The 27,008-nt window shown below is 47.9% G+C and overlaps 1 protein-coding gene across 1 annotated transcript in view; it reads left to right on the top strand.

Annotated features, from left to right (window-relative positions):
• The first annotated feature begins 255 nt into the window (after nt 1–255).
• Nucleotides 256–27,008, top strand: part of PPM1H (protein phosphatase, Mg2+/Mn2+ dependent 1H) — a 601,142-nt gene continuing 574,389 nt past the window's right edge. Inside the window, exon 1 of the mRNA XM_078675682.1 lies at nt 256–745. Coding sequence (XP_078531808.1) covers nt 504–745 — 242 coding nt within the window. The 5' untranslated portion in view covers nt 256–503. The remainder of the gene's footprint in view (nt 746–27,008) is intronic.

The following is a 27,008-nucleotide window of genomic DNA, read 5'->3' as shown; positions in this document are numbered from 1 at the left end:
AGATAATTAAGTGGGGACGGGATGTGAGAGATTGAAGCAAATTAAAAAATGTGAATGCAGCAGGCTGGGAAGAAATTGCTAATTTTTATGGAAGTGGGGGAATGACAAGCAAGATTTGAGATTGGATCGAAATGAGAGTATGGCCTGGAGTAAAGGCAGTGGAAGAGGCTGGAGAAGAATGCGCTGGCATACGACTGGGAGGGCACAGAAGGCGTGAGGCTGTGGAAGAGAGGCGGGAGGAGGGGAAGAAAAGATGACAGAGCAGGAATGACACCGCGGGATGACAGTCGGGGGAGGAATGACCGCAAGAAGTGACAGCGAGCAGGGAGGGAGCGCGGGCTGGGCTTGGGCAGATCCCAGGCCGGTGATGCTGCGGATCACATGATCCCGGCTCCTGCTCGCGCACTGGGTGGACCTGTGCAGCCCGGAGCGCACCTCCCGCTCCCCATGAAGCGGCTCCGGTGGCGGCTGCCCGCTCCCGGAAGTGCCGGGGCCCCCGGACCATGCTGACCCGGCTGCGCTCCGCCGTGGCCTCGTTCATGGGCGGCGTGATGGCTGCCAGCGGCCCGGGCGGCGCCGAGCTCGGCTCCGGAGGCTCCGACCTGCCCGCCAGGTTCCCCTACGTCCGGCCCGCCTTCCTGGGGCTGTCGGCCGACGAGATTGAGTGCTCGGCGGACCACATCGCCAGACCCATCCTGATCCTGAAGGAGAGCCGGCGGCTGCCCTGGAGCACGGGATACGCGGAGTGAGTGGAGGCAGAGGCGCGGGGGCGAGGGGCGCACCTGGGGCTGGGGCCGGGGGAGTCCGGGGGCGGTGGAGGGAGCGCAGCATATGCATGCATGGGGGTGGGGGCAGTGTCACCTGGGCGGGGCACACCCGTCAGACGAGCTCACCTGGCGCTGCACCTGCGCCCTCTGCAGTGATTGCAGCGGGGCTCCGGCAGCGGTGACAGGCGGGGACGAGCCCAGGCCGTCGGTCGGTCAGAGTGAGACACATGCCGCGTCTTTGCCACGGAGAGTTTACTGCACTCTCGAGGTCAGGCCGTGTCCGTCTGTCTTATGAGCCCTGGCATTGAGAGGATCTTGCATGGCACAGACGGGGAGGGGCTTCTGCCTTCTGGGGCTGACGGCGGAGGCAGCGCTGCACAGCTGGGGTGGGAATAGATATGTGCCCGATGACATCTGGTGATAGTGGGGGCATTATTGCACACATGGGGACTGGTAGAAGCTCACCTCGTGCCCGCTGATGTAGAGAGCATTATTGCACAGATGCCCGCAGCTCTGCGTGTTTTGTCTTTGCTGAAGAAAGCCAACCCTGCCCCCAACACCCAAGCCACAGTACCATGTACAAATGCAATGTTGTGTCATGCACGGCAGATGACGTGGTCTTTAATTATCCTTTTGAAAGCAGAAGTACATGGTAGGTTGTCTCAGTGCTGTGTGGTGGGGGAGCATGTCAGCGGATGCGTTGCCCTGTTCCCCATCCCACAGGTGCATCAGAAGGGGCGGAGTCGGGATGGGAATGAGACTTGCACTGTACCCTAGCCTGGTGTGAGATGCACTACACGTTGGTGCAGTGATGTGGATATGTGATAGAGTGCACTGTATTTTGGAAGCGTTATTCTGTTATTTAGCATTTGTGTTGTGCATAACTTACTATCAGTATTTCACCACATCGTCATGATCAGTACTATGATTGCACAGTGCACAGTACTTTAGGTGTAGTGGCACAACGATTTGGGTGTGTGATGCCCTGTAGTTTGCATGGCACCAGACTGCTGTTAGGTGTGTGAGTAGCTTTAGATCTTGCAAGGCTTATGGAAAATGCTATATATATATATATACCAGTATGATACACCACAGTGTTGCTAGTTGCTTCACTGTAGTTTGAGTTGAGTGGTAAACACGGTAACTTGTGTGCGATACACTAGTTTAGGTATATCCTAGTGGTTTGGGTGTATGATGCACTGCACTTTCCGTGTGTTTTAGGTTTATGATGCATTGCAGTTTAGGTGTGTAGCTCATATTGGTTTTGGTGGACAAAGAACAGTAAGTATGTTTGTATGTTGAATTTCTATAGTGCAAACTCAGTCAAAAGCCAATGGAGTGGGGTAGAGGGTAAAATGCAAGTGTAAAGTTGAGGAGTGATAGGAGAGGCAGCTGGTATGTGGGCTGTTAATGCATTGTAATGTAGTGTTCTCTAAAGAGGTGTGCCCTCAATTCTTTCCTAAAGTGGAGCAGCATTCGGGTGGTCTTGCTGGATGAAGGGATATTGTTCCAGATCATGGGTGCATAGATGGCCTGTTGCCTTTGTTTTTTTTTCTCTTCTTTTTATACACTTCATAGTCTGCAGTCTGATGGTGGCCAGGTTATAGCTGTGCCAAGATCCATTAGAGATGGGGAGCTTGTCTGCAAGATAAGTGGAGTGCTGTACATGATAACTTTAGAGATTAATCAGCTGAATTTGAAGATAGTGTGGACCGGCAAAGGGGTTGGGGGAATGGAGTTCCATCAGGTTGGAGGTGACATGATCGTATTTCCTCAAGCCCTAGATGAAACATCTTGTGGCATTTATGATTCCGCTAAGGGATGCCATTGTGGGGTCTCGCAGACTTGGAGTAGGGCACTACCACCCTCCCAATGAAAGAGTATGAGGGCTTGATCAGCAGTTCTGAAGTCGCTTTCTGGAAGTCCACAGGGGCTAGGATTCTTTTGTGACCTGGGGTGTCCATGTGAACATACTGATGTCAGTTGGGAAGGTTGGAGGAGAACCAGTGAAGGACATTTGCCAGTGAATTCCTTTGGAGACTCCAGGGTGCATAGGAGAGTGGGAAGACAGCTGAGAGGTCCAGCAATATCAGGAGGTAGTAGTCCTCTTTACATGTGGTCAAGAGGGCATCACCTACTATATGTAAGGTTGCAGTCTCCATGCTCTAGCATGAACTGAGGCCAGACTGGTAATTATTCCGGAGCTGGTTAGCACAGACGTGATTTTGGAGTTGAACATATACTGCTTTTTCGATGTTCTTGCCAATGAATTGCATGTGAGTGATGGGCCAATTGTTGGCAACGTTATCGGAGTCAAGCGTATTCTAAGTAGGTTTTTTAGGAGTCCGAGGATCTGGCCTATCTTGTGAACTACCGGTGAGATGCCTTGAGTGAGGGAGGCATTGATAATGGCAATTTTAGGGCAAGCAAGCATGCCCAGGGAGACCTTTGATGAAGGACGATGGTAAGACGCCATCTTCAAAAGAAATGGCTTTAATGGAATTTAGTATTTTAGAGCTATCTGGTAGTGATAGGGCTTTGAAAGCTTGCCTTTGCAGGATTCTACACGGAAAAGGACAGGTGTAAGAAATAAAGCAGGCTTGGTGATGTTGGTGAGTTTTCGGATCTTCTGAATTTTTTCAGTGAAGAAGAGTTGGATTATACTTCAATTTTTTGTGGTGTGAGTTATAGGTGGGTTCAGCAGGTTTTTCAGTGCATGATTGTCTTTAACAGCATTCTGTTTCTTGACTTCATTGATGGTTTAGGTATAGAGTACTTAACTTTGGCTGATGTGATGATCTGTCTGCGTGTTGAACAGTGGGACTTCACTTCAGTGTCGAGAGGTCCTCAGGAATTCTGTTTTTCTTCTTTTTCTTTTCCTGTCTGCGAATGGATAGTTTTTTGTCAGCAAGATCTTTAGGGTACCAGGGTGATGAAGGCTTTAACTTGCACTTTTGTGTTGGAATGGGGGAGTGAATGTTCATGCAGCTTTCCAAAACATTGCTTATGTTGTTTAGAGGGTATTGGCTTTGACGTAGAGTTGATTGGGTGAGAAATAAATCAACCATTAGATTGTCTATGGAGAAGTCTATATGTGATCTGAAAGCGTAGTCTTCTCTTTTGTGTTGATCTTGATTTGTTGATAGGATGCTATGCATTGAGATAGGATGGCAAAGTGATCAGTCCAATTCAGAGCTATAGGTGGTTTGCACTAAATTACTGGTGATGTTGAGAAGACAAGTTGGAGGATGTGGCCTTTGACGTGTGTTGGGTGTGTGACATGCTGCACCATGATGAGTGTAGTTATTAGATTGAAGCTGGTGTCTTTTGGGTATTTTGGCACTTGTGTTGTCTGGGAAATTGAAGTCACCCAAGCAGGTGGTGTGGGCATGCCAGATGGATGAAGTGGTGAACAGAAGATCTGAGTATTTATCAATGAAGTCCTTGTACTGCCCTTGAGGCTGGTAGATGAGCTGGAAGGTGGTGGTCTGAGTTGCAGAGAGAGGGAAATGGCATGTCACAGGCTTCACAGAGTTGAGTGTTACATGCTTGTTTAGAGTGCAGGACCAGGGGACTTATGGAGCCACTGCTGGCACCTCTGTTACTTTGTCCAGCTTCTCTTGGTCCAGCAGGCGGTGTGAGGGCCTTCAGAAAAGAGAGAGGGGAAAGAAAGAGAGAGATGAAAGAGCGAAGATGAAGGGAACATGGCTAATTTGAAGATTTGTCACAAGGCTGTTTTTTTTTTCTTCCCAGTTCAGCCCTGCTTGGGGCAGGATTCTATGAAGTCTGGATGCACAACAGACCAGTGGCAGCTCTCATAGGGCGTGCTGCGGGCGGGCTGGGGGAGGGTCAGGGTGGGGGGGGGGGGTGTAGTAAACTCGGACATACGACAGAACGGAGGAAAGTAATTATTACATTCCTGCATTCCATTGTATGTCTGAGTTTACTACCCACCCTGTACCTCCCTGCCTCACTGCCCTGCAGAATGCACTATGCGAGCCGCCTCTGTAACAGGACATAAGTTCTGGTGTATGACGCTCTGAACTTGGGTGCGTAGTGCTCCAGCTGTAAAAGATACATTATGTATAAAGCAAGTACACAGGGGGCAGTCAGAATCTGGGGATGGTACATGCAGAGCAGAGCCACTTCCAGCATCAGAAAGAAAGTTCAAGGGAGAGACTTTCAAAACCTAAACGAGTCACATGATTTGACTCCTGACTGTTATGTGGTTAAACAAATTAATATGCAAATCTGTGTTAATCACTACAGTCACTTGGTCTCAGGCTAACGTTGTAAATAATGCAGATACTCATTAGCCTGTCTGCCTGGATGTTTCCATAGTCTTTGGGCTAGTTTTCAGATCTCAGGTTGCTATTACAATAAGTTCTCACCAGTCACATTGCATCCATGCAACCTCAAATTTCCCTGCTGCCCTCCACGTCAAATAATATTTAGTCCTAAGTACACCGTTCATTCATAAAGGCATACATATATATCCACTCTTTTGTACTTGGTGTTATAATATTAAGTGAGTCAGTTTATAGATGACTGTTCAGGGTTGAGCAGACTCAATGTACTAATTGTGAGAAGTTAGCCTGGCATATGATGTCCACTAGTTCTAGTGGGCATCTTGCACCAGTCTAATCGACCTTTATTGATGGTGGTTGTAAAGTCAACCTTATAGAAAGCTATCCTAGTGGTAGCATGGACCAGCAGTCATCAGGCTAAGACTTCAGAGAGCGCATTAAACAAGTTGTTTTACCAATTATAATCCCTTGAGTACTAAATGAAAGCACATCACACAAGGTATATATCAAATATATATGTATTTACTCTAAACACAACCCCTCTTCACTCTTTATGAGGTCAGAGGTAAACTTACAATACAAGTTACTTAATTAGCATACGATAAGTTGCACACTATACGTTTTGCCCTAGGGGCCTCACAAACTAGTGGTATAAGAACCACGTGAGTATTAGAAAGCAGGCCTGGGGCCTGTGGAATCTCTGGGGCTACTCTAAACAACCAAAGGTTAGGAAGTAGGAGGCCCATGGGAGACGCGTGCAGTGACTAAACATAGCCACGGATTACCATTGACTTTCTATGGGAAACAAACAAGTTACAATTTTACAATTTAAGGATACTTCCGAATGGACTAAGATGGACCCCTTTTAGACATAGTCTCGAGGGTATTGGCCCTCCTAGTGTCTATCAGAGTACTCGTGTTACCTCACCCACGGAAGCCGGGTGCATAGGTGTCTTTTGGTGTCGGGTCTCGTCGTCGATTTCAATGGAGAGCTGCAAAGAAGTGCCTCAGGCGACCAGAGGAAAAGTGTCTGGGTGGATCCAAGGGTGGATCAAAGATCTAAAGAACCTGAAAGCAGAGGAGACAGTGTCTGGGTCACTTGTCAGTGACCAGGGCGGCGATAGGAAGATGCCACCAGATGTCGGGTGATTTCAGGTGAAAAGGTGAAGTTTGTCTCTGCAGCCAAGAGGACCAGGAGGTGTCGACAACAACCAGGAGCTGAATTCTAGCTGTCCCGTAAAGGATCTAGTTGACTGCAGTGTCGGTATCCAGATTGGACCCAACAAGCCTTGGAAAATGCAACCCACGCAGGATGTCAAGATTGGCTTGGGTGCAGACCAGCAAGGTCTGTGGTGCTTCCCTTTTGTAGGGAAGCTGGAGCAAGCCTGGAGCAACCAGGAAAGCAAGTTAGATTAGAGGAAAGTCTTCGGGGGGCTCACTAGCTAACGGACTAAGAACCACAAAGACGCGTCAAGCTAAAATGCAAAAGCGAGGCCCACCGGACACTCGTGAAATGGGGGCCTCTGAACTTCAGTGCAAATGTTGCTTGGGTCTGGGGCTTCAAACACCCCAATGCACAACTTCGAGATACCTCATGAAGTGCGTGCAGCTTGCAAAATGCAGGATGTCCAGGAGTTCTGGTCCCACGTCTCTCGTGTCCACCACGGGTCCCAGCTTTGCTATGAGCGAAGGACGGCATCACAGATGTCTGGAAGTCCATGTCCTGTGTCGCAGATTCTTCGGGATCCGGTGGGAGCCTCGAAAATGCAGACTGGCAAAGTTGCTGTTAGTGCCTGTTTGAACAGGGTGGTCACTCCTTGACCACAATGGAGATGTCTTCCGTCTTATAGTCGAAATGGAATGTCGAAGGTCCAGGATTTATGTTTCAGAGTTTCATCCAGGGTAATCTAAAGTCCTAGTGACTGGGTTCCTTTACTTATACTAAGTTTAGGGGCTGGACTACCTTTAAGGTCCCTCCTATGTGTGGACCTCGGAAGGGGGTGGTTACACCCCTTTCCCTTTGTCCAGTTTCGCGCCAGAGCTGGGGCAGAGTGCCCCAGCAACCGGTTTGAACTGGGAAATGCATGAAGCACCTAGTGTGCCCCAGGCAGTGTCTGGAAAGCATTCACTGAATGCAGCCCTCCCTGCCCCAATACACAAAAGCCTGTCTGGGGAGGTGCCAGCACCTCCCTGGACAGGAAACCTATTGTCCGGAGTTTCGTCCAGCAGCAGGAGGGCAGACTCGTGTCTTTGGCAGCAGCATCCATTTTGTGATGCTGAGGCTCTGTTTAACTTTAACTGGGTTTACCAGTAACTGGCGGGGGGTAGTATTCCAAAGTGTTTGACACCGTACACGACATGTTTTGATAAAGCCAAACCAAAATTAGCATTAACCGCGAGGATTATAATGCACTTAAGAGTATATGGTATGGCTATATCATAGAACAGCTATAAGGAGATGGTTCTGAAAACTGCAGAGGGGCTTAGCTCATGCTAGGGCACCCTCTCACATAAAACCAAGCACTCTGCCTCCAGGATTGTCAAGGCCTGCCATATGAGTGACTTATAGGTGTATATGTGTCTATATATGTATATAGATATAGGTATACTATATATAAGTAAGGGGTGATTACACCACATTACCCAGGCTGTATGAACAGACCTGTGGTGTCAGTTTGGAAGGCAAACCAGGGGTGGCACAATAAATGCTGCAGCCCCTGGTAGGCCTAGGGTGCACCTATGCCCTGGGTACCTAGGGTACACTATACAGGGGCTCACAAGGGTGACACAGTAACCAATCTGGTATGTACCTAAAGTATATGGTATCAATTTAGACAGAGAACAGCTGGGCCGTGGGCCTGATTAGCAGGGCCACAGCCAGACTAAAGTTAAAAAACCAGAGAATCACAGAAAAAAGTGGGGGTAACCATAGGAAGCAGACCCTACTCTCCTACTCTAATCACATAACATCTACAGCTGAGTCTGGGGTGCAGCAAAACTATTTCATTGTTATATGGAATTCTGCATGCAATTTAAATCTACCTTCATGGAGTAATTAGTTGGGTGTTTTACTGTTTGAGATACTGTGTGTCATTTACACCCTTAGGTGTTTTACTGTTGGAGATGCTGTGTGTCATTTACCCAGTTAGGTGTTTAACTGTTAGAGAAACAGTGTGCCATTTACACAGTTAGGTGTTTTACTGTTGGAGATACAGTTTGCCATTTATACAGTTAGGTGTTCTACTGTTAGAGAAACAGTGTGCCATTTACACAGTTAGGTGTTTTTACTGTTGGAGATACAGTGTGTTATTTACACACTTATGTGTTTTACTGTTGGAGATACAGTGTGTCATTTACAGAGTTAGGTGTTTTACTGTTGGAGATACAGTGTGTCATTTACAGAGGTGTTTTACGGTTGGAGACGCAGCGTGTCATTTACACAGGTATTTTACTGTTTGAGATAGTTTGCCATTTGCACAGTTAGGCATTTTGCTGTTGGAGATACAGTATGCCATTTACAAAGTGGGATGTTTTACTGTTGGAGATACAGTGTGTCATTTACACAGGTGTTTTACTGTTGGAGATACAGTGTGCCATTTACACAGTCAGGTGTTTTACTGTTGGAGATACAGCGTGTCATTTACACACTTATGTGTTTTACTCTTGGAGTTACGATGTGTCATTTACACACTTATGTGTTTTACTGTTGGCGATACTGTGTGTCATTTACACAGTTCGGTGTTTTACTGTTGGAGATACCGTGCGTCATTTATACAGTTAGGTGTTTTACTGTTGGATATACAGTGTGTCATTTACACCGTTTAGGTGGTTTACTGTTGGAGATGCAGTGTGCTATTTACACAGTTAGGTTAGGTTTTTTAGTGTTGGAGATACACTGTGTCATTTAAACAGTTTAGTTGGTTTTCTGTATGTGATTCAGTGTGTCTTTTACATCGTTTAGATGTTTTACTGTTGGAGATACAGTGTGTCATTTACACAGTTTAGTTGGTTTTCTGTATGTGATACACTGTGTCATTTACACAGGTGTTTTCCTGTTAGAGATACAGCGTGTTTGTTTAGTCAGTTAAGCTGTCCACTGCCTGAGATAGTGTTTCCTTTACTAAATTACACTCTTTACTGGCTGGGAATCCGTTTGTTGTTCCTGGAGTTTCTTTATCACTGTTAGAATAGAGCATACAGATCCGTCCCTTATGTTGTTTATTTTCTGGGGTGCAATGTATCGTTACCTTTCAGTGCATGCTATGGCTGTCTCGCAGTTATTTATTCTTTTTAGTATTCGGAGCAAAATAATGGTTTTGGCAGCTGATTGGTGAGAGTGGCCCACACCAGCTCACCCTGCTTTTCAGGAAATCTGGCGAGGGTGGAGGCTGAGCCCTGCCCTGGGAATGGTGAGGTAGAAGGGATGGTGAGGTAGAAGGGATCCCAGGAGAGTGAACACTGAGCGCTGCCTCCAAGAACCAGGAGGTCGGACGAGGTAACACACACCTAACCATACTCAGTAGAATGAAGAGACGGTGATCACTGTGGAAAGGGAAGGCGGGGGATGGGCAAGGGGGTATCTGGTGACGTAGCCCAAGCACAATGCTGGAGCACATGACGCAGGAGGGGAATCTATCAGCACCATATTTGGCAATTGTGAGGTAGGTGAGGAAATCTGACAAGATCGAATGGTAAGCACCGCAGCGAGAAGTGTTATTTACAGCGCTTGGAAACATGCGAGGAACGAAGCGCTATATAAAAAAGAAGTTTTCATTATTATTATACGGTAGAAGAGACACTCTGCCAAGAGATAGCGGCGAACACTGTCCTGAGGAGTGCTGAGTGCTGAAGAAAGGCAAGTTGACAAAGACGGGTGCAGAGCGGCCTTCTGAGGCGCAGTCGGCTTGGAAGGGAAGGAAATGGAGCAACACACTGAAGAATGGTGACATCTGAGGTGGATGTAATGCTCTTCCGCTATATCCTTTACTCCAGCTGACTTGGTACCCAGTGCTAAATGTTAGGCCATGACCATCAAAAGACTCAAATACAGGAGGCACACGTGACACTGTACTCTCAGCTCCCTTGGAGATACCCCTTTGTTGCCATTGTAGCATTCCAAGCAGGTCAAGATAATGTGCCTCTCCCCGTCTGGCTGCCTAGTTCAACTAGTAATGAGTAACAATAGGTGAACTTATAGCTCACATTCTTCAAACACAATGGCTTCTAAGCACTAATAATGGGTGTTGTTTACTATGGTTCACATTGTGTCATCCTCCAAGGCTTGACTAGGCCCACCAGGATGTGGCCTGAAGGCCTTGGTCTATACACATATCCCTGTGGCATATGTGTTAGTCTGCTGAATTATCAAGCTGTTGAAGCTAAATAGACGAAAGAAAGGCATGCAGCAACTTAGTAAAAATAAACACTAATGACTTTCCACTAGCACATCCTTGTTTTATTTGTTACTCGATGATTAACAACAAGTGATGGCAGTGGGGGTGTGATCAAGCAGGCCAAGATGGCGGCAGCATTTCTGTAATGCTCCGCTGCCCGCAATTTCGACAGCAATTATGCCTTAACGACACTGTTGCATGCAGGGAGCAGCAACCGAGCCCCAGATGATAGCGGGGTGCATCTGAAAAGCCGGACGACATATATGCAGAGGGGCTTGCGACGATGCCGGAGGCCCCGCAGAGGTCGCGGCCACGACAACAAAATGGTGGCGCCCGGCGGGCTCTGAGTGATCCCGCGATTCGAGCCAGAGCGGTGGAGTGAGCCTGCTGGGGAGACCACCAGGGCCCGGTGGTGTTCCTGTCACGGGACCTGGTGGCGGTGGAAGAGAGCGGCTGCGGAGGTATTCGAGGCGGCGCTGGTGGCTCCGAGGGGGTTGCGGCCACAAAATGGCGGTGGCTGGCTGGCCCTGAACGATTCTGAGGCCGCGAGGAGACTGCCGAGGGAGACTGGCCGAGCCGGGACGCAGGACCTGGGGCAAGCGACCCGGTGGCTCCTTATCAAGAGGAGAGCAGAGGGGGTCAGGTGAGGGCACTGCGGGGGCTGTCTATGGGCTCCCAGATGCCGCAGGCTGCGTGCGGGGGGCCCCGACCATCGAGAACAGAGAGCCGACACGAAGCCCCGCAGCGGGAACACACCCCCTCCCCCGGCACGGCGCTAGGTCTCGAGGTGCGCTGCGGGGGGACCCGACGAGATAGCCATAGCCACAGCTGTCACCCTTGTCCAATCCATAGCCATGGCCTCCCCTGTCTGACTGGTGATACAAGACGGCACTGGGGAAAGCATTTGCAGCCTGAATAGGGATGGACTAATAGACTCACCCGGGCTGCAGACAGACTACACCACTGGCAATAGCCTACATCCCCATTGAGCCAGAAGGGGGTGCCGGCCCTGGGTGGAGAGCAGAAGGACGGCGACAGAGATCACTGCGGCGGCCTGGAACCATCATACTGGGGGGCGGACCCCCGCTTCTGGAGGGGCTTGTGCGGGGGGCGCGAGGCCACACGCCCTGGAAGCCTCTATATAGAGCCAGGGAGAACTGAGATCAGAAAATAGGGATGACGAGGCTGAGTGCCCGGCTTGCCAGTGGGCTCCCACGGACTACAGCAGGCGCAGAACCGGAGGGGGGAGTGGATCTCCCGCGCCTTCCCAGTGGCCATACCAAGATACAGGCCGGAAGACAAGAGGAAGTAGCCGGTGCGTCCCTGGGCGGCCTCAAGGATACACTGTCGAACTAGGAGCGGAAGATCACCTGGAATACCACGGGGGCCTGGTCGAGCCTCGAGTATACAGACGGCAGGTAACTAAGAGACACGCAGAAGACCACTGGTGGCTTCCAGCTCAAGCCTTGACTGCCATGGGGCGACCACGAGCAATGGGCTCTACACAGACTCCGAGGCCCCCGAGAGCAATATCCCCGACGCCTACCAACACGCAGCCATGAGGGGAGCCCACGGGCCCAGATTCAATGTCGCGCAAACTAGACGAATTCTTGGAGGCAATTGAGCAATCGCGAGTAACCATGGAACAGAAGTTTGTAGAGCTAGCCACGGACCTTAATCTGCTCCGAGACGACCACAGGAAGCTCGCAGACAAAGTAAAACAGGGGGAACAAGCGCTGCACTCCATGGAACCGCAATTACAACAACAACACGACACCCTGTAAGACCTGCAGGCGCAGGTGAAGATCCTGGAGACCGGAACAGATGACTTGGAGGGGCGATCCTGAAGAAGCAATATCCACATCATTAATTTCTGGAAGGAGTGGAAGGGACTGACCCTCTCAGGTACGTGGCAACATGGATCGCGAAGTTCACATCGGCTAAAGACTTGACCCTATTTTTCTCTATTGAAAGAGCACATCGTGTACCAGCCTGCAGGCCGCCTCCAGGGTCGCCACCCCGTCCAATCCTCCTAAAACTGCTCCACTTTCAAGATAGGGATGCCATCCTTCGAGCAGCAAGACGTCACAGCATAATCCGAGTGGAAGACAAGCAAGTTACGCCATTCCCAGATGACTCACGGGCGGTCCAGCAGCAGAGATCCACCCTCCTGGCAGTCAAACGCACTCTGCGCCAGAAGAATGTTCAATACACACTCCTCTTTCCGGCCCGCCGCTAGATCATGCATGATGGGACCACACATTTCTTTTCAGACCCCGCGGAAGCTAGTAACTGAATCGAACAACATCTCTCTGGCTTGAACAATCCCAGAAGGTGCAGCCTTCAGAGTCATCGGGCCGCCGACGTCGTCAGCAGAAAAAATTCACGCTTACTCAGTTTAGCTCACGTTCAGACTCCTCTAATAAAAACTCTCCAGACCTTACGCAAATCATCGCAGAACGACGGAGGGCACTTCAAGCGGTCGTAAAGTTGGGGCCCCCGGGAGACAGCTCGGATGGCGAGAGAGGCCCGCACATCTTCATGTCGGAAGAGGACGGGAATACTATGGGAGATGGCTCAGTGACACCACCGATAGTGACTCCTCAGACAGCGGACACCCTGATTTGATACCCCCAGTTTGACACAGCATGCTTCCGGGGGGGTGCTCTTTGGGCCCCACATGCCCCCCGACACAATGGATACTGGGTCCGAGTTAAAGGGGTACCCCGGCGACCTATCCTGATCTAGTTGGGCCCGAAGGCCGGGCTGGCTACGGGGCTGCAAAGGAAGGCTGCAACTGAACGGAAAATGATTAGGCACCATCACTACGTAGACCAGGAGCGGGCTGCGGCAGCGATGGTGGCAGGCTGTGGCCGACAACATCTTCCCCCTACGGAACAAGCTAGAGTTGGCCCATTATGTGCAGTTTGGATGTATCTCCATCGAGTGATATGCCCTGTTAGTTGGGAATGTTAGTTGGGAATGTTTGCCGACGATCCTCATTACCCCCTCCCTGATTTCTTATTTCTTAATTTCCCCAGGGGTGGGCACGTGCACTATTCAGTACGTAGGGTTGGTTAGCAGAGATAGGCACTCGGATGGGAGAGTGGCATGAATGACACTAGGAGCAACATCGCCGATCTGGGTAATCTTACAAAGCTTTGCAGAAGTCTCAGGACTTAAAGTCAACTGGGACAAATCAACGGTCCTTCCTCTTAGCCCTCATCTAGCCCCCTCGGTGATAAGGATAGGACCCCAGACACTTGGGTGGAGCGTAGCGGCACCCCGATATTTGGGGGTGAGACTGTACCATATACCCGAGAACCTGTATGAAGGGAACCACCGCGAAACATTAGCTGGGCTACGAGCGGCAGTTTCCTTTTGGAAAACCTTACCCTTGACGTGTGGCCCTGGCAAAGATAATTATGGTTCCTAGGCTGTTATATTCCTTCGCTAATATTCCAGTGATACTGCCTCGCTTCTTCTTTTGGGAATTAGAAACATTGCTTGCGACTTTAATATGGGCGGGCGGCAGGCACAGAGTAGCCATGCAAACCCTCTACCTGCCCACCACGCAAGGGGGTTTGGGGGCCCCCTCCTTTGAGGCCTCTTTCCTGGCAGCGCAACTTCAATGGTTGTCTCATTGGACAGCGGAACGGCAAGTGGAGGAAACATATACTGATGAGGGCCGGATATCTCTCCCGGTTATTCGGAGGCTGTTGATGCCAGGTACCAGGCCATCGCGTACACACCCCCCTTCAAGTATTGATTGCTCACAAATGTATGATGCGCATACATCATAAGTCAAAGGGTCATCCCCTCTACTCTCTGTTGCTTCCCCTAGTCGGTTTTTCTGCTTCAGGAGAGCTATTATACCTCAGGAGCCCTCAGGATTTGGAGAGAGTGTGAGGTGACGGAGGTGGAATCCTTGTTTGAAAATGGGCAAATGAAAACATACGCCCAAATGATGGACAACCACAGTCTCCCTCTGTGACAATTTCTGGTATATAGGCGGTTAGTAAATAGCGCCCACCAGTGTTGGGACGGGGGTGGGCAGGCACTTGGTCACGTGGCATTACAGGGCGATAAGGGAACTGATCACGACCCCTTAGCACACCCTACGCAGAGGTGGGAGGATGAGATAATGACAAGGAATGGGAGAAGGCTTTGGAATACCCCAAAAAGTTTTCGCGAAACGCACGCTTCAAAAACATCCAATAACATCCTGCATTGTGCATACTTAACGCCACATCGGTTTCACCGATTCTACCCGGATACGCATTTCACCTGCCCCAGGTCCCACATACCTGAGGCGAACTTCAAACACATGTTTTGGGACTGTCCCATAATCCAATCTTTTTGGGGTAAGGTCCATCAGGTGCTAGGGGCGACGGTTCATCTCACAGAGGTGGACACATGGGAGGCATGTGCCCTGGGGATCTTCCGTAGGCGGAAGACGGAAAAGGTACAGTGCAGATTTGCGTCCCTGATCATACTCCTGGCGAAACGAGGCAGAGCAATGCACTGGAGGGCTCTGATAGGGACCCCGGAAGCAGCCTGGATAGGCGCAGTTAAAAAATGGGGGGCGGAGGAAGAAGAAGCGATAAGGAATGAAGAAGTGAGGGGGATCCGCAAACATCCCATCTCCATGGAATGGGCAGAACTCATGTTCCAATTCACGCAGGAAACTACACAAGATGGATCCCCTGGAGCTACTCAATCTCAATCTCTAACCCCACCCCTGTCCCCGATGACACAAGATTATGCTGGCGCGTCATAGTGGAGGGAGGAGGAGGGCCGACCATAATGTACGATCTCCATAGACAGGGGCTAAGACCCGGAATTGGGAGATAACATCCCTAGGAAGTAACATTCCTCGATCCACCGATGGCACAGACGCTCCATAACTGAACTGCAACCCCCTGAGAGATAGATGATTACCATGACACAGCGCGCACCCCACTGGACCCCCTTTTATTCGATTTCTCCCCCAGTTAAATTGTTCTTTGTTCACCCCCCTGACACCTAAAGCAGTGGTTCATATGTCTTGGGAACACAAGTAGGGGTATTTACTACAGAAGCGTACAGAGTTGGAGTGGGGGATTAAGTATCCTTCCGCTTTTTTCATGGAAACCCACACACACAGGCACTGGGCAATGGTCAGTCCGCTAAAACACGTGCTAGTCCACTGGGGACGTAGTATCCATGTCCGTATGCTATCTTTTGCTAGAGATACATGACATAAGGTAGGATGGATGTTTTGTAGTATGTTGCAGTGGACTGTCAGCCTGTTTTCTCCTGTGTTCATGTATTAATGCAAAAGCATATAACTATGTACTATGTAAAGAAAAACTCCCAATAAAGAAATTAAATTTTTTTAAAAAAAACAAGTGATGGCGGTGTGGGTGCTGGATGTAGATGATGTGGCTGATTCATTTCAGTCAGAATAGTTATTTTTCAAACAAGTTCAAGTTTATTTCTTCGAATAACTGACATATTCCAATGGCTTCCAAAAAAACAACTGGTATTGCAATAATCTCAAATTTATTTATCACCACTGTTTTATAAAGAGAGGATATGCTGCTTTTCGTCTACTGTCACAGTTTCCAATTACAATTATTATATGCAGGATTATTACTTCATATACGTGAGAGCAATAAATGTGCTAATAATTAGGAGTATGCTCCCGATTGGATTCTGAGGAATCGTGTAAGGAATGGTTAATTGCTGATGTGAATTCCCGGATTGAGCCTGCTATGCTGTATTTATTTATTTATTTATTATTGATATTTGTAGAGCGCGAACAAATGCCCATGGGTGTCTCGGCGCTATAGACTTCGTGTATGATTCTAATTAGGATAACCGGACCATGCCTAATACTGGTTATTGCTGGGCTTACTGGTTAAACAACCAGGTCTTTAACCTTTTACGGAACTGTAAGAGAGATTGGGATGACCTAATCGACAATGGAAGAGTATTCCAGAGTCTGGCTGCGGTAACCATGAACCGTCTGTCCCCCCAGGAGACTGTCTTCGTGCGGGGCACCACCAGATGATGCAGTGTCATGGATCTCAATTGTCTTGAAGGACAATAGAGTATAAGCTGATCTCTAAGAAACTGTGGGCCTTGTTTATGTACCGCTTTGAATGTTAAGCAGAGCGTCTTAAATTTAATACGATTTTTAATCGTCAACCAATGGAAGTTCCGAATTACTTGGGCAATTGGTTTAAATTTAGGGGTCCCGGAAAGCAATTTTGCCGCAGCATTCTGTATGGATTGCATTTTGTTGACGACCCGTGTTTGTGCATTGGCAAAGAGACCATTACAGTAGTCTAGTGAAGATAATACCAAAGTGCTTACCAATGTTTTTCCGGCCCTTTCAGGCAGGAACGGTATTATTTTTCTTATAAGTTTTAACTTGTGGAAAGCAGTTGAAGCTATTTGATTGGCGTGTGCAGCAAAGTTGAGGTTTTCATCAAAAACAACTCCCAAATTCCTGACCTTTGAGGCCGGGATGGGTAAGGCTCCAAAGGAAGCAGGCCACCAGACAGAGGACCAGCTAGGGAACAGTTTTCCAAAGATGACCACCTCCGTCTTCTCAGAATTGAGTTTAAGACAATTGGAGGCCATCCAGCCTCCGATTGCCAACATGCCCTCCTGGAAGCGTTCTGCCACCTCTTCTCCGTTATTGTTGATGGCAAGCACCAACTGCGTGTCATCGGCATACGAGGTAAGGCTCATCCCATAAGCTTTGATAACTCTGGCTAGGTCTGACACATAAATGTTAAAAAGTGTCGGACTCAGGGATGAGCCTTGAGGGACCCCACATGGTAGTGACAGCTCAGCCGACTGTAATGGTCCCAGGGTGACGGCCTGTGTTCTTCCGGATAAGAAGGAGGCCAATAGGTTCTTTGCTGCCCCTTGGATGCCTATTTTTCCGACACGGTCGATCAGAATGGAATTATCGACCGTGTCGAAGGCTGCAGATAAGTCCAGCAGAACAAGCACCGCCGTTCCTCCCTGGTCTCTGATGACTCTAATATCCTCTGCGGCTTTAATAAGAGCAGTCTCCGTGCCATGGCATTTACGGAACCTAAACTGAGTGTTATCCAGCATGTGATGGGCCTCTATATATTCGGATGATTGACTAATCATGGCCTTCTCTGCCACCTTTGCCACAAATGGAAGACTGGCTATTGGTCTGTAATTTTTTAGGTCGTCTTTATCCAGAGGTGGCATTTTTAGGAGAGGCTTTAGCAAGGTGTTTTTTAACACATCTGGATAGATCCCCGATTTAAACATGGCATTACTTATTTGTGTAATTACACCTTTTATTAAGTCCATGACGGGGGGGGGGAATTTTGGGAGGACACGGGTCTAGGGCCGATCCTGTTTTTATAGTTTTGATGATATCCGCTATTTGCGACTCTGTAATTTCATGAAATTGAGTTAAAAGACAATCAGGGGGGTTAGTACAGATGGAATGTGTAGTGGAATTGTCATTGGATGAAAAAGCCAAATAGATGTCATTAACTTGAGAGAAAAAGAAATTAGCTAAAGAGTCACAAAAAGATTGGGAGGAGGGGGGGTCAAATCTGGGGCTTGCCCTGCTAATTGCTTCACTACCTCGTACAGTTGTTTGTTAAAAAAATTCCTTTTTGCCTCTGTAATCATTTTTTTGTAAATCACAAGTGCCTCCTTATAACTGGATTCACTTTCAGAGTCATAGGATTTCCGCCAGTGTCTCTCTAGGTTCCTGCATACTTGCTTTTGTTTCCTAGGATCTTCCGTGAATCAGAGGGCAGTGGGGGCTGTCCTATTTCTGGATATGGTTTTGTATGGCACCAATGCTTTCGCTTTACCTAGCCATTGCAAGTATTGATCCATGGCTGTAGTTGGGTCTGTAGAAATGATGGGGCGAGTGTTTTCCAATAACGTTTTTAACTCTGCCTCATTAATGTCCTTCCAATCCTTGAAAGGCTCACGACCAGGAATAACTGATTTAATTATGGGTGCGTCATTGATGGGAATTGTGCAGAAAATAGCATGATGGTCAGACCACGGTAACGGGAGGATGTCATGTATTTTGATCCCTTTTTGGTTGGAAAAGATACCGTCCAGAGTGTGGCCTGCATCATGAGTGGGGGAATTAACCAGTTGAGGAAGCCCTAAGGTTTCCAGATCTGTCAGTAAAGAGAGGGTTTCGTTATTGTCTAAGGTTTCCAGATCTGTCAGTAAAGAGAGGGTTTCGTTATTGTCTAATTTTTCTAAATGAAAGTTTAGGTCACCTAGGATCGTGAAGGAGTCCTCTGTTGCAAGGGATTCCAGCATAGTGTTCAGGTTTAGGAGAAAGTCTGAGCGTGCTCCTGGCGGTCTGAATATGAGTGCTCCTTTGAAGTTATGCGAAGGGGTCAGCATAATGGCGAATTGAATAGCTTCACATGATGGTAATAGTACCGGCAATGTCCTTACCGTGAAGCGATTACGGGCAATTATCGCCAGGCCGCCACCCTTCTTTCTCTGTCAATCCTGTCTATAGGCCTTATATCCTTGAGGAACAGCAACCACAAGATCTGGGTCGGATGCACTGTCCATTACATGTCTCAGTCACGAACAATATATCTATATTCCTGTCCATTATGAGATCCGCAATGTCTTGTCTGTGCCTACCTAACGAACGGGCATTAATAAGTGAAATAAGTATTTTTATGGGTGTAATGTTATTAGAATTCCTAGGGTTTGTGATTTTCTTAATGAATGGTAATGAAGACTTACAGTGAGGACAGCTATTGTACGTGGCACGCAAAATGTGTTCCGGGTCTAGTTTTATGCAATCACTGCCTTGAACTGATCTGAGTTGAGTAAGGTCGGCTTTGGAATAGCAAATTTGGAGCGCCGCCCGGCCGGGACCAGGGGTCGTGGCCCTGGGCCCGGTCCCGGAGCGGACAGGCGCAGACGGGCACGCCTTTGGCGCTCCGCTGGCGCGCCTGCTGCACCCGCACGCTGTGCGGACGGGAAGTCATAGCTCTTATATCCAGTGAAGAGGAGGGCGGGAGGTGGCCAGCAGCTGGACCGCGGCCCTTTCCTCACCTAATATGGCGCCTGTAACCCTTAGTCCCAGAGCGTAAGCACCTAATCGGCTGCGCAGGGGGAACAGGGGTTTAAGATCCGACGTAGTCAGGGGGAGCACATCTTGCTCTCTAATATCTGCTGTTTTATTATCGTTTACAAAACTGAAAAATAAAGGTTTTAAAAAAAATAATTAGGAATATGCAAAGATTATGATAAGTCAATCTACAGTTTGACATGTAGAAATTGGTGGATGTAAGGAATGGGGTTGGGTATTAGGGGTATCGAAGAAGATGGATGAGGCCTCTATATGGCCTTCACTTCATGTTGTGGATTCCATTTTTGGGGTTAGGCCTCGGATTGTCTTGGGGTCTGTGTACCCATTGATTGCTGTGCTGCCCAATAGTGACATTCTAAATGTGGCAGTGCGATACCGCCATTGTACTAACCACGTACTAGCTTCCACATGGCTATTCTAGGGGATTTCCCATCCCACAGCAAGTCCTGAACTTCGCCGTCCACCGCAAAATGTTGAGGGGATTACAAATGGAGCATTTTGTAGCCCGTATAAGAAGTGTTTGCACAGACTTTTTTGACACACGGCTAATTTGAACATGATGCAGAGAAGGGATGGGAGGTTTGTTGTTCTGGGGTGGGCTTCATCTGGAGACTGCAGCCCCCTCGGAGGTCTCCACTGCGGTTCCCCCCGGGCATCCAGCGTTGCACTGCTGCCACCAGCGCAGGCCGCAACATACAGCCCATGGCTTCATGTTGATACCCCATGGCCACCGCTCTCTAGTCCAAGGGCTTTATGCCTCTCCCGCTCCCTGATGGCTCTTGTTGAAATCACAAAGTGCTGCTGCTAGCAGAGCTGTGTGCGTGGCACACTGTGTGTTGGAAGTGCGGCAGAGCAAGCACCTGACCTCCAGGCGAAAGCAGGTACACAGCAGGATGCAGATGGACAGTCACCGGCTAGCTAGCAGTGTTCTGCACTGTACCACCCTCTTTATCGCCCTTGCCCTTCCGGTACGCTATGCGAGATTAGTGTAGTGCAATACATATTTTCATTTGTTTAATTGTATTGTATACATTTGTGTGTATATATATATATAATTGTTAAACAATCGGCACACCGGAGGCCAATATAAATGAGAAGCACGCAGAGGAACTGTAGAAGCCGAGGACTGTTGTGAATTTAAAAGCGCCTCTGAGGAAAGTGCGAGAATGCACTGAAACGCGTCAGGCAAATGAAGGAAAAATAACCGGAGCTGCAACCTTGTTCCTTTGGAGAAAATAAAGTTGTTACTTTCCAACTGGAGGAGTGCGACTTCATGCAAGGGCATTTTGGGGACATATATATATATATATATAGACACATTCATGTACAATGAAAACGTGTAGATATGTTTAATGTGTTGTGGTTAACTATAATATACTTTCACATGTGCACATTTAAGTTGTGTGTTGGCACCTAATTTGTTTAGCAGTGGATATGCTGCGTTCTCAAGCTTAATGCTACTGCATTATAAGTTTGTCTGCAAACTAAACTGCTTTCCAAATTTCTAGGACGCTGAAAATGTAAACAGTCATTTCTTGTCACATGATGCTCTGTTTTATTTACTTTCGACACGCTGCTGCTTGTGGACAAAGGGAGTGTGGTCGCGGCTATAATGCTTCCTTATGTTTACTTTCAAATGACCTAATTTGTTTTTTACACCTACCATGGTACAAGATAGTGAAATTGGTAACTGAGAGAATGTGTGCGGGCCATAGCTTAATTTGGGAGGAGACTTGCCGGTTGCAGTATACAAGATCGTGTGTGCATCCATAATACTTTAGACTACTTGAAGCACAGCTATGCAGCACAATAAACCTTTTATTAGTATCCGTGCAGCTCTATAGTCCTTGCTACTTCATTGTTTGTAAATCCAGGGTGGTTGAGTTTTTATGGAGGCAAGGCATGATGGGCAACCTAGGTTTTACTGTTCTACAAAAACAAGGCAGTAAGCAAAAGTATTGAATATCATATGGTTATAATTACTTTTGAAAAAAACATAGCGATTGGGTTGTCGCACATTTACAGGTTCGTGGTGCAGCAATACCTCATGGTCTACTATTGATCATTGTATAAGCCTAGGTGTTTGAAACTCTGACTTTCTAGCTTGCTGGACAATGATGACTGAGCCAGAATCAGGAAGATTTTGCTCAGACTTAATTTGAGAGTTTTTCTAGCTTATTGTTGAGTAAGCCAAGTGCATTCCTTACTTGCCACTGCATTACAGGAGTAAGTTAAGAGCACTTGCTACACGACCAAGTCACACCCACTAGCAAAATCCTTATAGATGAGGTTCATATAAAAGCTGAACACTCAACTTACCAAGAGGTCTGGCTTTGTGTGTTGTGTTTTTGGTTTGATATTGTCATTGAGTGATCTTGGTGGGTTTATTATTGCTGGTCTTCATTGCTTTTTAGCGTTCCATAGGTGCCACGATTATGTATGTTTTAATCAGTCCCTAACAGGGCACTGGTCCTAAAAAAAAAAAAGTGGGGAGACTCTCCAAGTTAGGTAGTATCACACTAAGTGACATTATGGCGCGTGGCATTGCAGGAAGTGACATCACAGAAACTGACATCACAGCACGTGACAGGTTCTTTTACCCAAGGATTGACAAACGAACTCTGCTGCCAGCCTACCCCACCAGGAGGCACATTTCCATGTAGATGTGATTGCTTTAGCTGCCTGGTGGTTAACACATTTGATGGAAAGATCTGATTTTATCTAGTCCTAGTTTTCATTTAAATTAGCATACAGGGGTAATGTGCCTTCTGTAAAGCACATCATGTAAACATGCAGATGGCAGATTTTTTTTATGTAGATAGGTAAGTAAGTGGGTTACTGCTTTGAACACAGAGATGCTTTTGTTACATGCAGTTGCATTGTAATCCTTGTAGTATATCCTTAAGCTATGAAGGATGATATGTGACTCCTACAGCCAGTAACCCACACTGTCTTATGTAACACATCCTGTACAATGATTTACAAACTTGTGTGATTGATTGTCAAAAAATATAATGTGTATGTTTGCTATAAAGGGATCTGGCACACTACATTGGGATGAATAGCGCTGTAAAACAAATAAAAAGCACTGGTATTTAAATTGTTATTTTGCACTGGGACAGAGTAACGCATCTGACTTTCTTACAGTGCAGGAATATCTATTATATAAGGGGGTCCGAACAAAGTAAAAATCATGCCTCTCTTATGTGCCTTTGAAGTGTTAACAAGCTGCTGCTATTGTTTCCCTTACTCGGCATTTACACCTAGGTGTGAGGCTACAGGCAGCCCCCAGCCTGGATACTCGGACAAAGAAGGCCAAATGGGCCCTTAAGTTGGGCATTTGTTATGGCCCAGCTGGAGTCTCACATGACAAAACCCCCCTTCCCGTCTGCACGTTGCTGCTCAGAAGGAAGCAAATAACGAGCAGGTGCTGTGAATGAATCCCTGTGTCTCAAACTTACACCGGGACGAGTTCAGCATATTTTAGAGTGGGGCTCAACTTCTTCGAAGGGTGGACGGCGTTGCCGTCCACCCTGTGAAAAGAGTGGGTGGACGCCATTCACCTGCGTGTACCCCCGACTCGAGCCCTGGCCCCTAATTTATTGAAGTAGTATCTTCATTCTGTAAAAACAGTGCTCAAGCTTGAAATAGAATGTTTCCAAATGAGCACTGGGAAGATCAGTAACCATTGGAATTCTGAACCACTCTGCACTTTGGCCAAGCTAAATCTTTTTATTGCTTGATGTTCCCACTGTCATAGCTTATTTATTAATGCTAGGAAAATACTTACAATAATGGTTGCAAATTTAATGTGTACAGTTAGATGTAGGAGACTGCCAACCAGGGCCCTTTTAAAATTATTTGGATTCAGGAACTTAAGCAAAACTCTTTGAATGCTTTACCCATGCCGGGCCTGGTGGCTCAGTGGACTAACGCATCCACTGCAGGGGCCTGTGTTCGAACTCATGGTCACAGGTTCAAATCCCGACATGTCCACTCAGCCTTTCATCCATCTGAGGTCGATAAAATGAGTACCCTTGAGTTGGGTTACAATGAACATCTGTTATTCAGCGCCAAGAGACCCCATTGGGGTGAACATGCACTTTACAAATACACATATTATGTTATGCTTATCATTCACGTTTGCAAAGCAGAAGGTCACATATAACTCCCTACTTTATTGTTTGGCTCTCCACCCACATACTTGTATTGCGTTACCCCAATCACCATGTTGCTTTGGTGTCAGCCCCCCATCCTACATTGTTGTTTTGGTCTCAGCCCCCCATCTTCCTCTGTGTTGCTTTGGCATCCCTCCCCCTGCCATCGTATTGCTGAGGGCTGTTTATCTCCAGCCCTATGGTGTGTGCAGTTTTCGGTCCCTTCAGCAAATTCCATCACCCAGTGCAGAACTGGTCTTTCTTTGTACTGCCCTGATACATTGATGGGCTCCAATTATGTATTCTGCTTCGTCAGTTGTAAATATTGTATGTGTAGCTGGACAAGTTCTACTTTCATTTCATCTCTTGACTCCTCGCTCGCACACCTTCCTCCCTCCTGTCATTCAAACATTTATTTATTACTTTTAAACAGCACAGCATACCACACTTTCACTTTTGTTGTAGTGGCCCACACCTTCTTTTTCTGCACACCGTGCTTCATATTTAAATTAGTGGCTGCGCTTTTGTTTTCTTCTGCGCGGCTCGCCACAACAACTTTTTCACACCTACCACCGGGTCACAAAAGCTATCTTACAGGAAGAACAGCGGTCAGCAATGTCAGAGTAACTGGCACAGGATCACCTGATAACATACTATAATAAATTCACTTTGACCTGTTTTCCTTATCTTACATGTGCTTAATAGTTAAATATCTTGCGACTCATTCTTCATTTAGGCTTTACTTTTAATTTTATGTAAAATATACTCTAGTTTACATATATTATTTTTAAAAACATGTAATCAAACCTCCCATCCGGAGGAGCCAAGCTGGCGACCGAGATGGCTGCTTAGACGCTCGGCTCCGTGAGCCCTCTCACCCCGCACATACATCCTGGCAAATATCCTGAGTCGCAACGACATATTTAAGTAGACGAAGGATAACTTTCACTCATCGTATGCTTTTGAGGCTTCTACGTGCGGCAGACCCGTGGAAATGTCCCCGACTGTTTTGCGGCCTTCACGGAGCTGGGACCGGGGTGTCGAGTGAGGCGAACGGCCGGCCGCGACTGTGACAACAGCGGCCACTGGTGGAGGTGGGAGTCGGCAGGAGGGCACCGATGGTCCGATGGGCCGCTGGCGACTGTGCTGCCCCAATTCGTCTAGCGGAGTGCCTTGTGGGGTCTGCAGTGGAGCAGGGTCGAGGGGAGTGCGCGATACCTGGCCCCCTCTCCAGTGTTGTGTCCGGGCATGATTATTGACTTTTCCCGGACTTGACGGGCGGCTCACGGGGAACGGCGGAGATTTTGTTTAGCCCTTTGGTGACCCTTCGTTGAGAAGCCTACCCTGACCTTTGGGGTCCCCGTGGTGAATCCTGTTGCGCCCCGGTGTGGGGCCGGTCCCAAGGTGAGATGGAGAAGGGTAAGGCCGGAGCAGCTAAGATGGCGGATGGCACCCTCTTGCGCAGACCACATCCAGACAGAGAAACCGCTGTGAGAGAGAGTCCTGAGGTCTGGCGACACGAGATGATGCCCACGTCCAGAGATATATTGGCGGCGCTAACAACCCTGCACCTGACCCTTCTCCGGGACGCCCGAGATCTGGGAAGAAGGATGGCCGCCATTGTTGTACCGCCGTTCCACGCGGACATAGTTCGATCTCAAGGAAGCGCCGATGTGCCTGCCTCTGCGTCAGTGATGGGTTTTCCAGCTACACCTCGGTTCGTGGAGACGCCGGAATATCCGGCTCACGTGATCGCTTCGGACAGATCTGTTGTAAATGCGGGTGCCTCGTCGGGGCCCTTGTATGCTCGGCGGCTGGTTGAACAACGTCGTTCTGTGGTTTGGGCTGCCCCTGCGGCGTTTCAGCGCTTGTTGGATGGTGTGACTCTCTTTCCCTGGCTGGCGACACTGTGTTCGAACTGGAAGGTGTTTTCGGGATTGCTGCAGACACAGTTGGATTTCCGCTATTCATATTCGACTGGGTTTTGGGGGCTGAGGTCCCATGGAGTAATAACACTGCTCGGTCCGCCAGGACTTCTTGGACCCTCCACGCTGCTCTGTGTGTCGATTGATAAGTGGATGTATGTTGGTGCTACTGACAGAAAAGGCCAGGGGTGAAACCGTCTCGGACATGATGGAACTTATTGTTGGCTGCCGGTGATTTGGGAGACACTCAGCGGGAATGTTATTGATTGTGTTATTGGAGATTATTGTTTTCCATTGCTATCCTGATCTTGCTTTTTGGATGTTTACTGTGCGCGGTGGTGGGGTGGGGGGCCGGGTGGCCAGATCGATGGCTCTTCCCTACATTTCTCCTCTTTTTCTTTTTCTTCTCTTCTTCTATATTTCGGGTCTCTATTTAGGGCGACAGGCATACTGCTGGGGGGGGTTAGGCCGTGGCCTTCTACAGGGATGCGGGGTGGAGGGTAGGGGGACGGGGTTTGTTAATTTGTCCTTTCTTTGTTTCTATGGCCCTTTGTCTGTCTTTCCTTTTGGTGTCGCCGTTTTTCATGTTTCCTACAGTATGTTTCGTTTTGAGGGGTGGGGCGCAACCCTATGGCGTAACGTGTTTGTTATTTACATTTATCCTGACTTGTCTGCCCTACCCCCAATACTTCGCACGTATTTGCACTATTTGCGGATTTCCTGCTTTATGCTAGCTACTGTAGGACCTTGTATGATCGTGTGACACTGATTTTGCATTTTTCTTTATTATAAAATGAACCTTCTCGAATCCTAAATTTTGTATTGTACGCTTGAATACAAATTATATCCTGGACTATTGTTCGACCCTGATTGTCGGGTTGCTGTATTCTCCTATGTTGCTTCGCTGTACTTACAACTTGACTAGCGGCCGGCCGGGGTGGTTGTAGGCCCATACGTGTATTTCCTTGAGGTAACAAATAAAGGTTCTCTTAAAAAAAAAAAAAGAAAAAAAAAAAAAAACTCCCATTTTATTGATAGGTAAAAGACTTTGTCATTTACAATGCCAATAGCTCTAACTCTTGAAAACTCGAAACCTATTGCATTGCAAATGCTTGTTTTTCAAATATGTATTTGCTTTAGAAAATGCCCACTTTTCTTGCGATTCTTAACAATATGTGGTCTTGTAAATAGAGCTTCATTTGTGTGTTCATGGGACAGAGGCAGAACTGATTTGCAGACAGGCTCTCCCCCCTCTGATGGCTGCGGCAGCTGACTGTGAGGCCCTGAGGGAAGCGTTGTTGACTTGTTTTGAATGTGTGCATGAGGGTAGAA

Source organism: Lissotriton helveticus, chromosome 1_1 (genome assembly GCF_964261635.1).
Source record: "Lissotriton helveticus chromosome 1_1, aLisHel1.1, whole genome shotgun sequence".
In the NCBI taxonomy this organism is placed as follows: domain Eukaryota; kingdom Metazoa; phylum Chordata; class Amphibia; order Caudata; family Salamandridae; genus Lissotriton; species Lissotriton helveticus.
The sequence above is the reverse complement of the archived record's forward strand: the minus strand, read 5'-3'. Positions and strand labels throughout refer to the sequence as shown.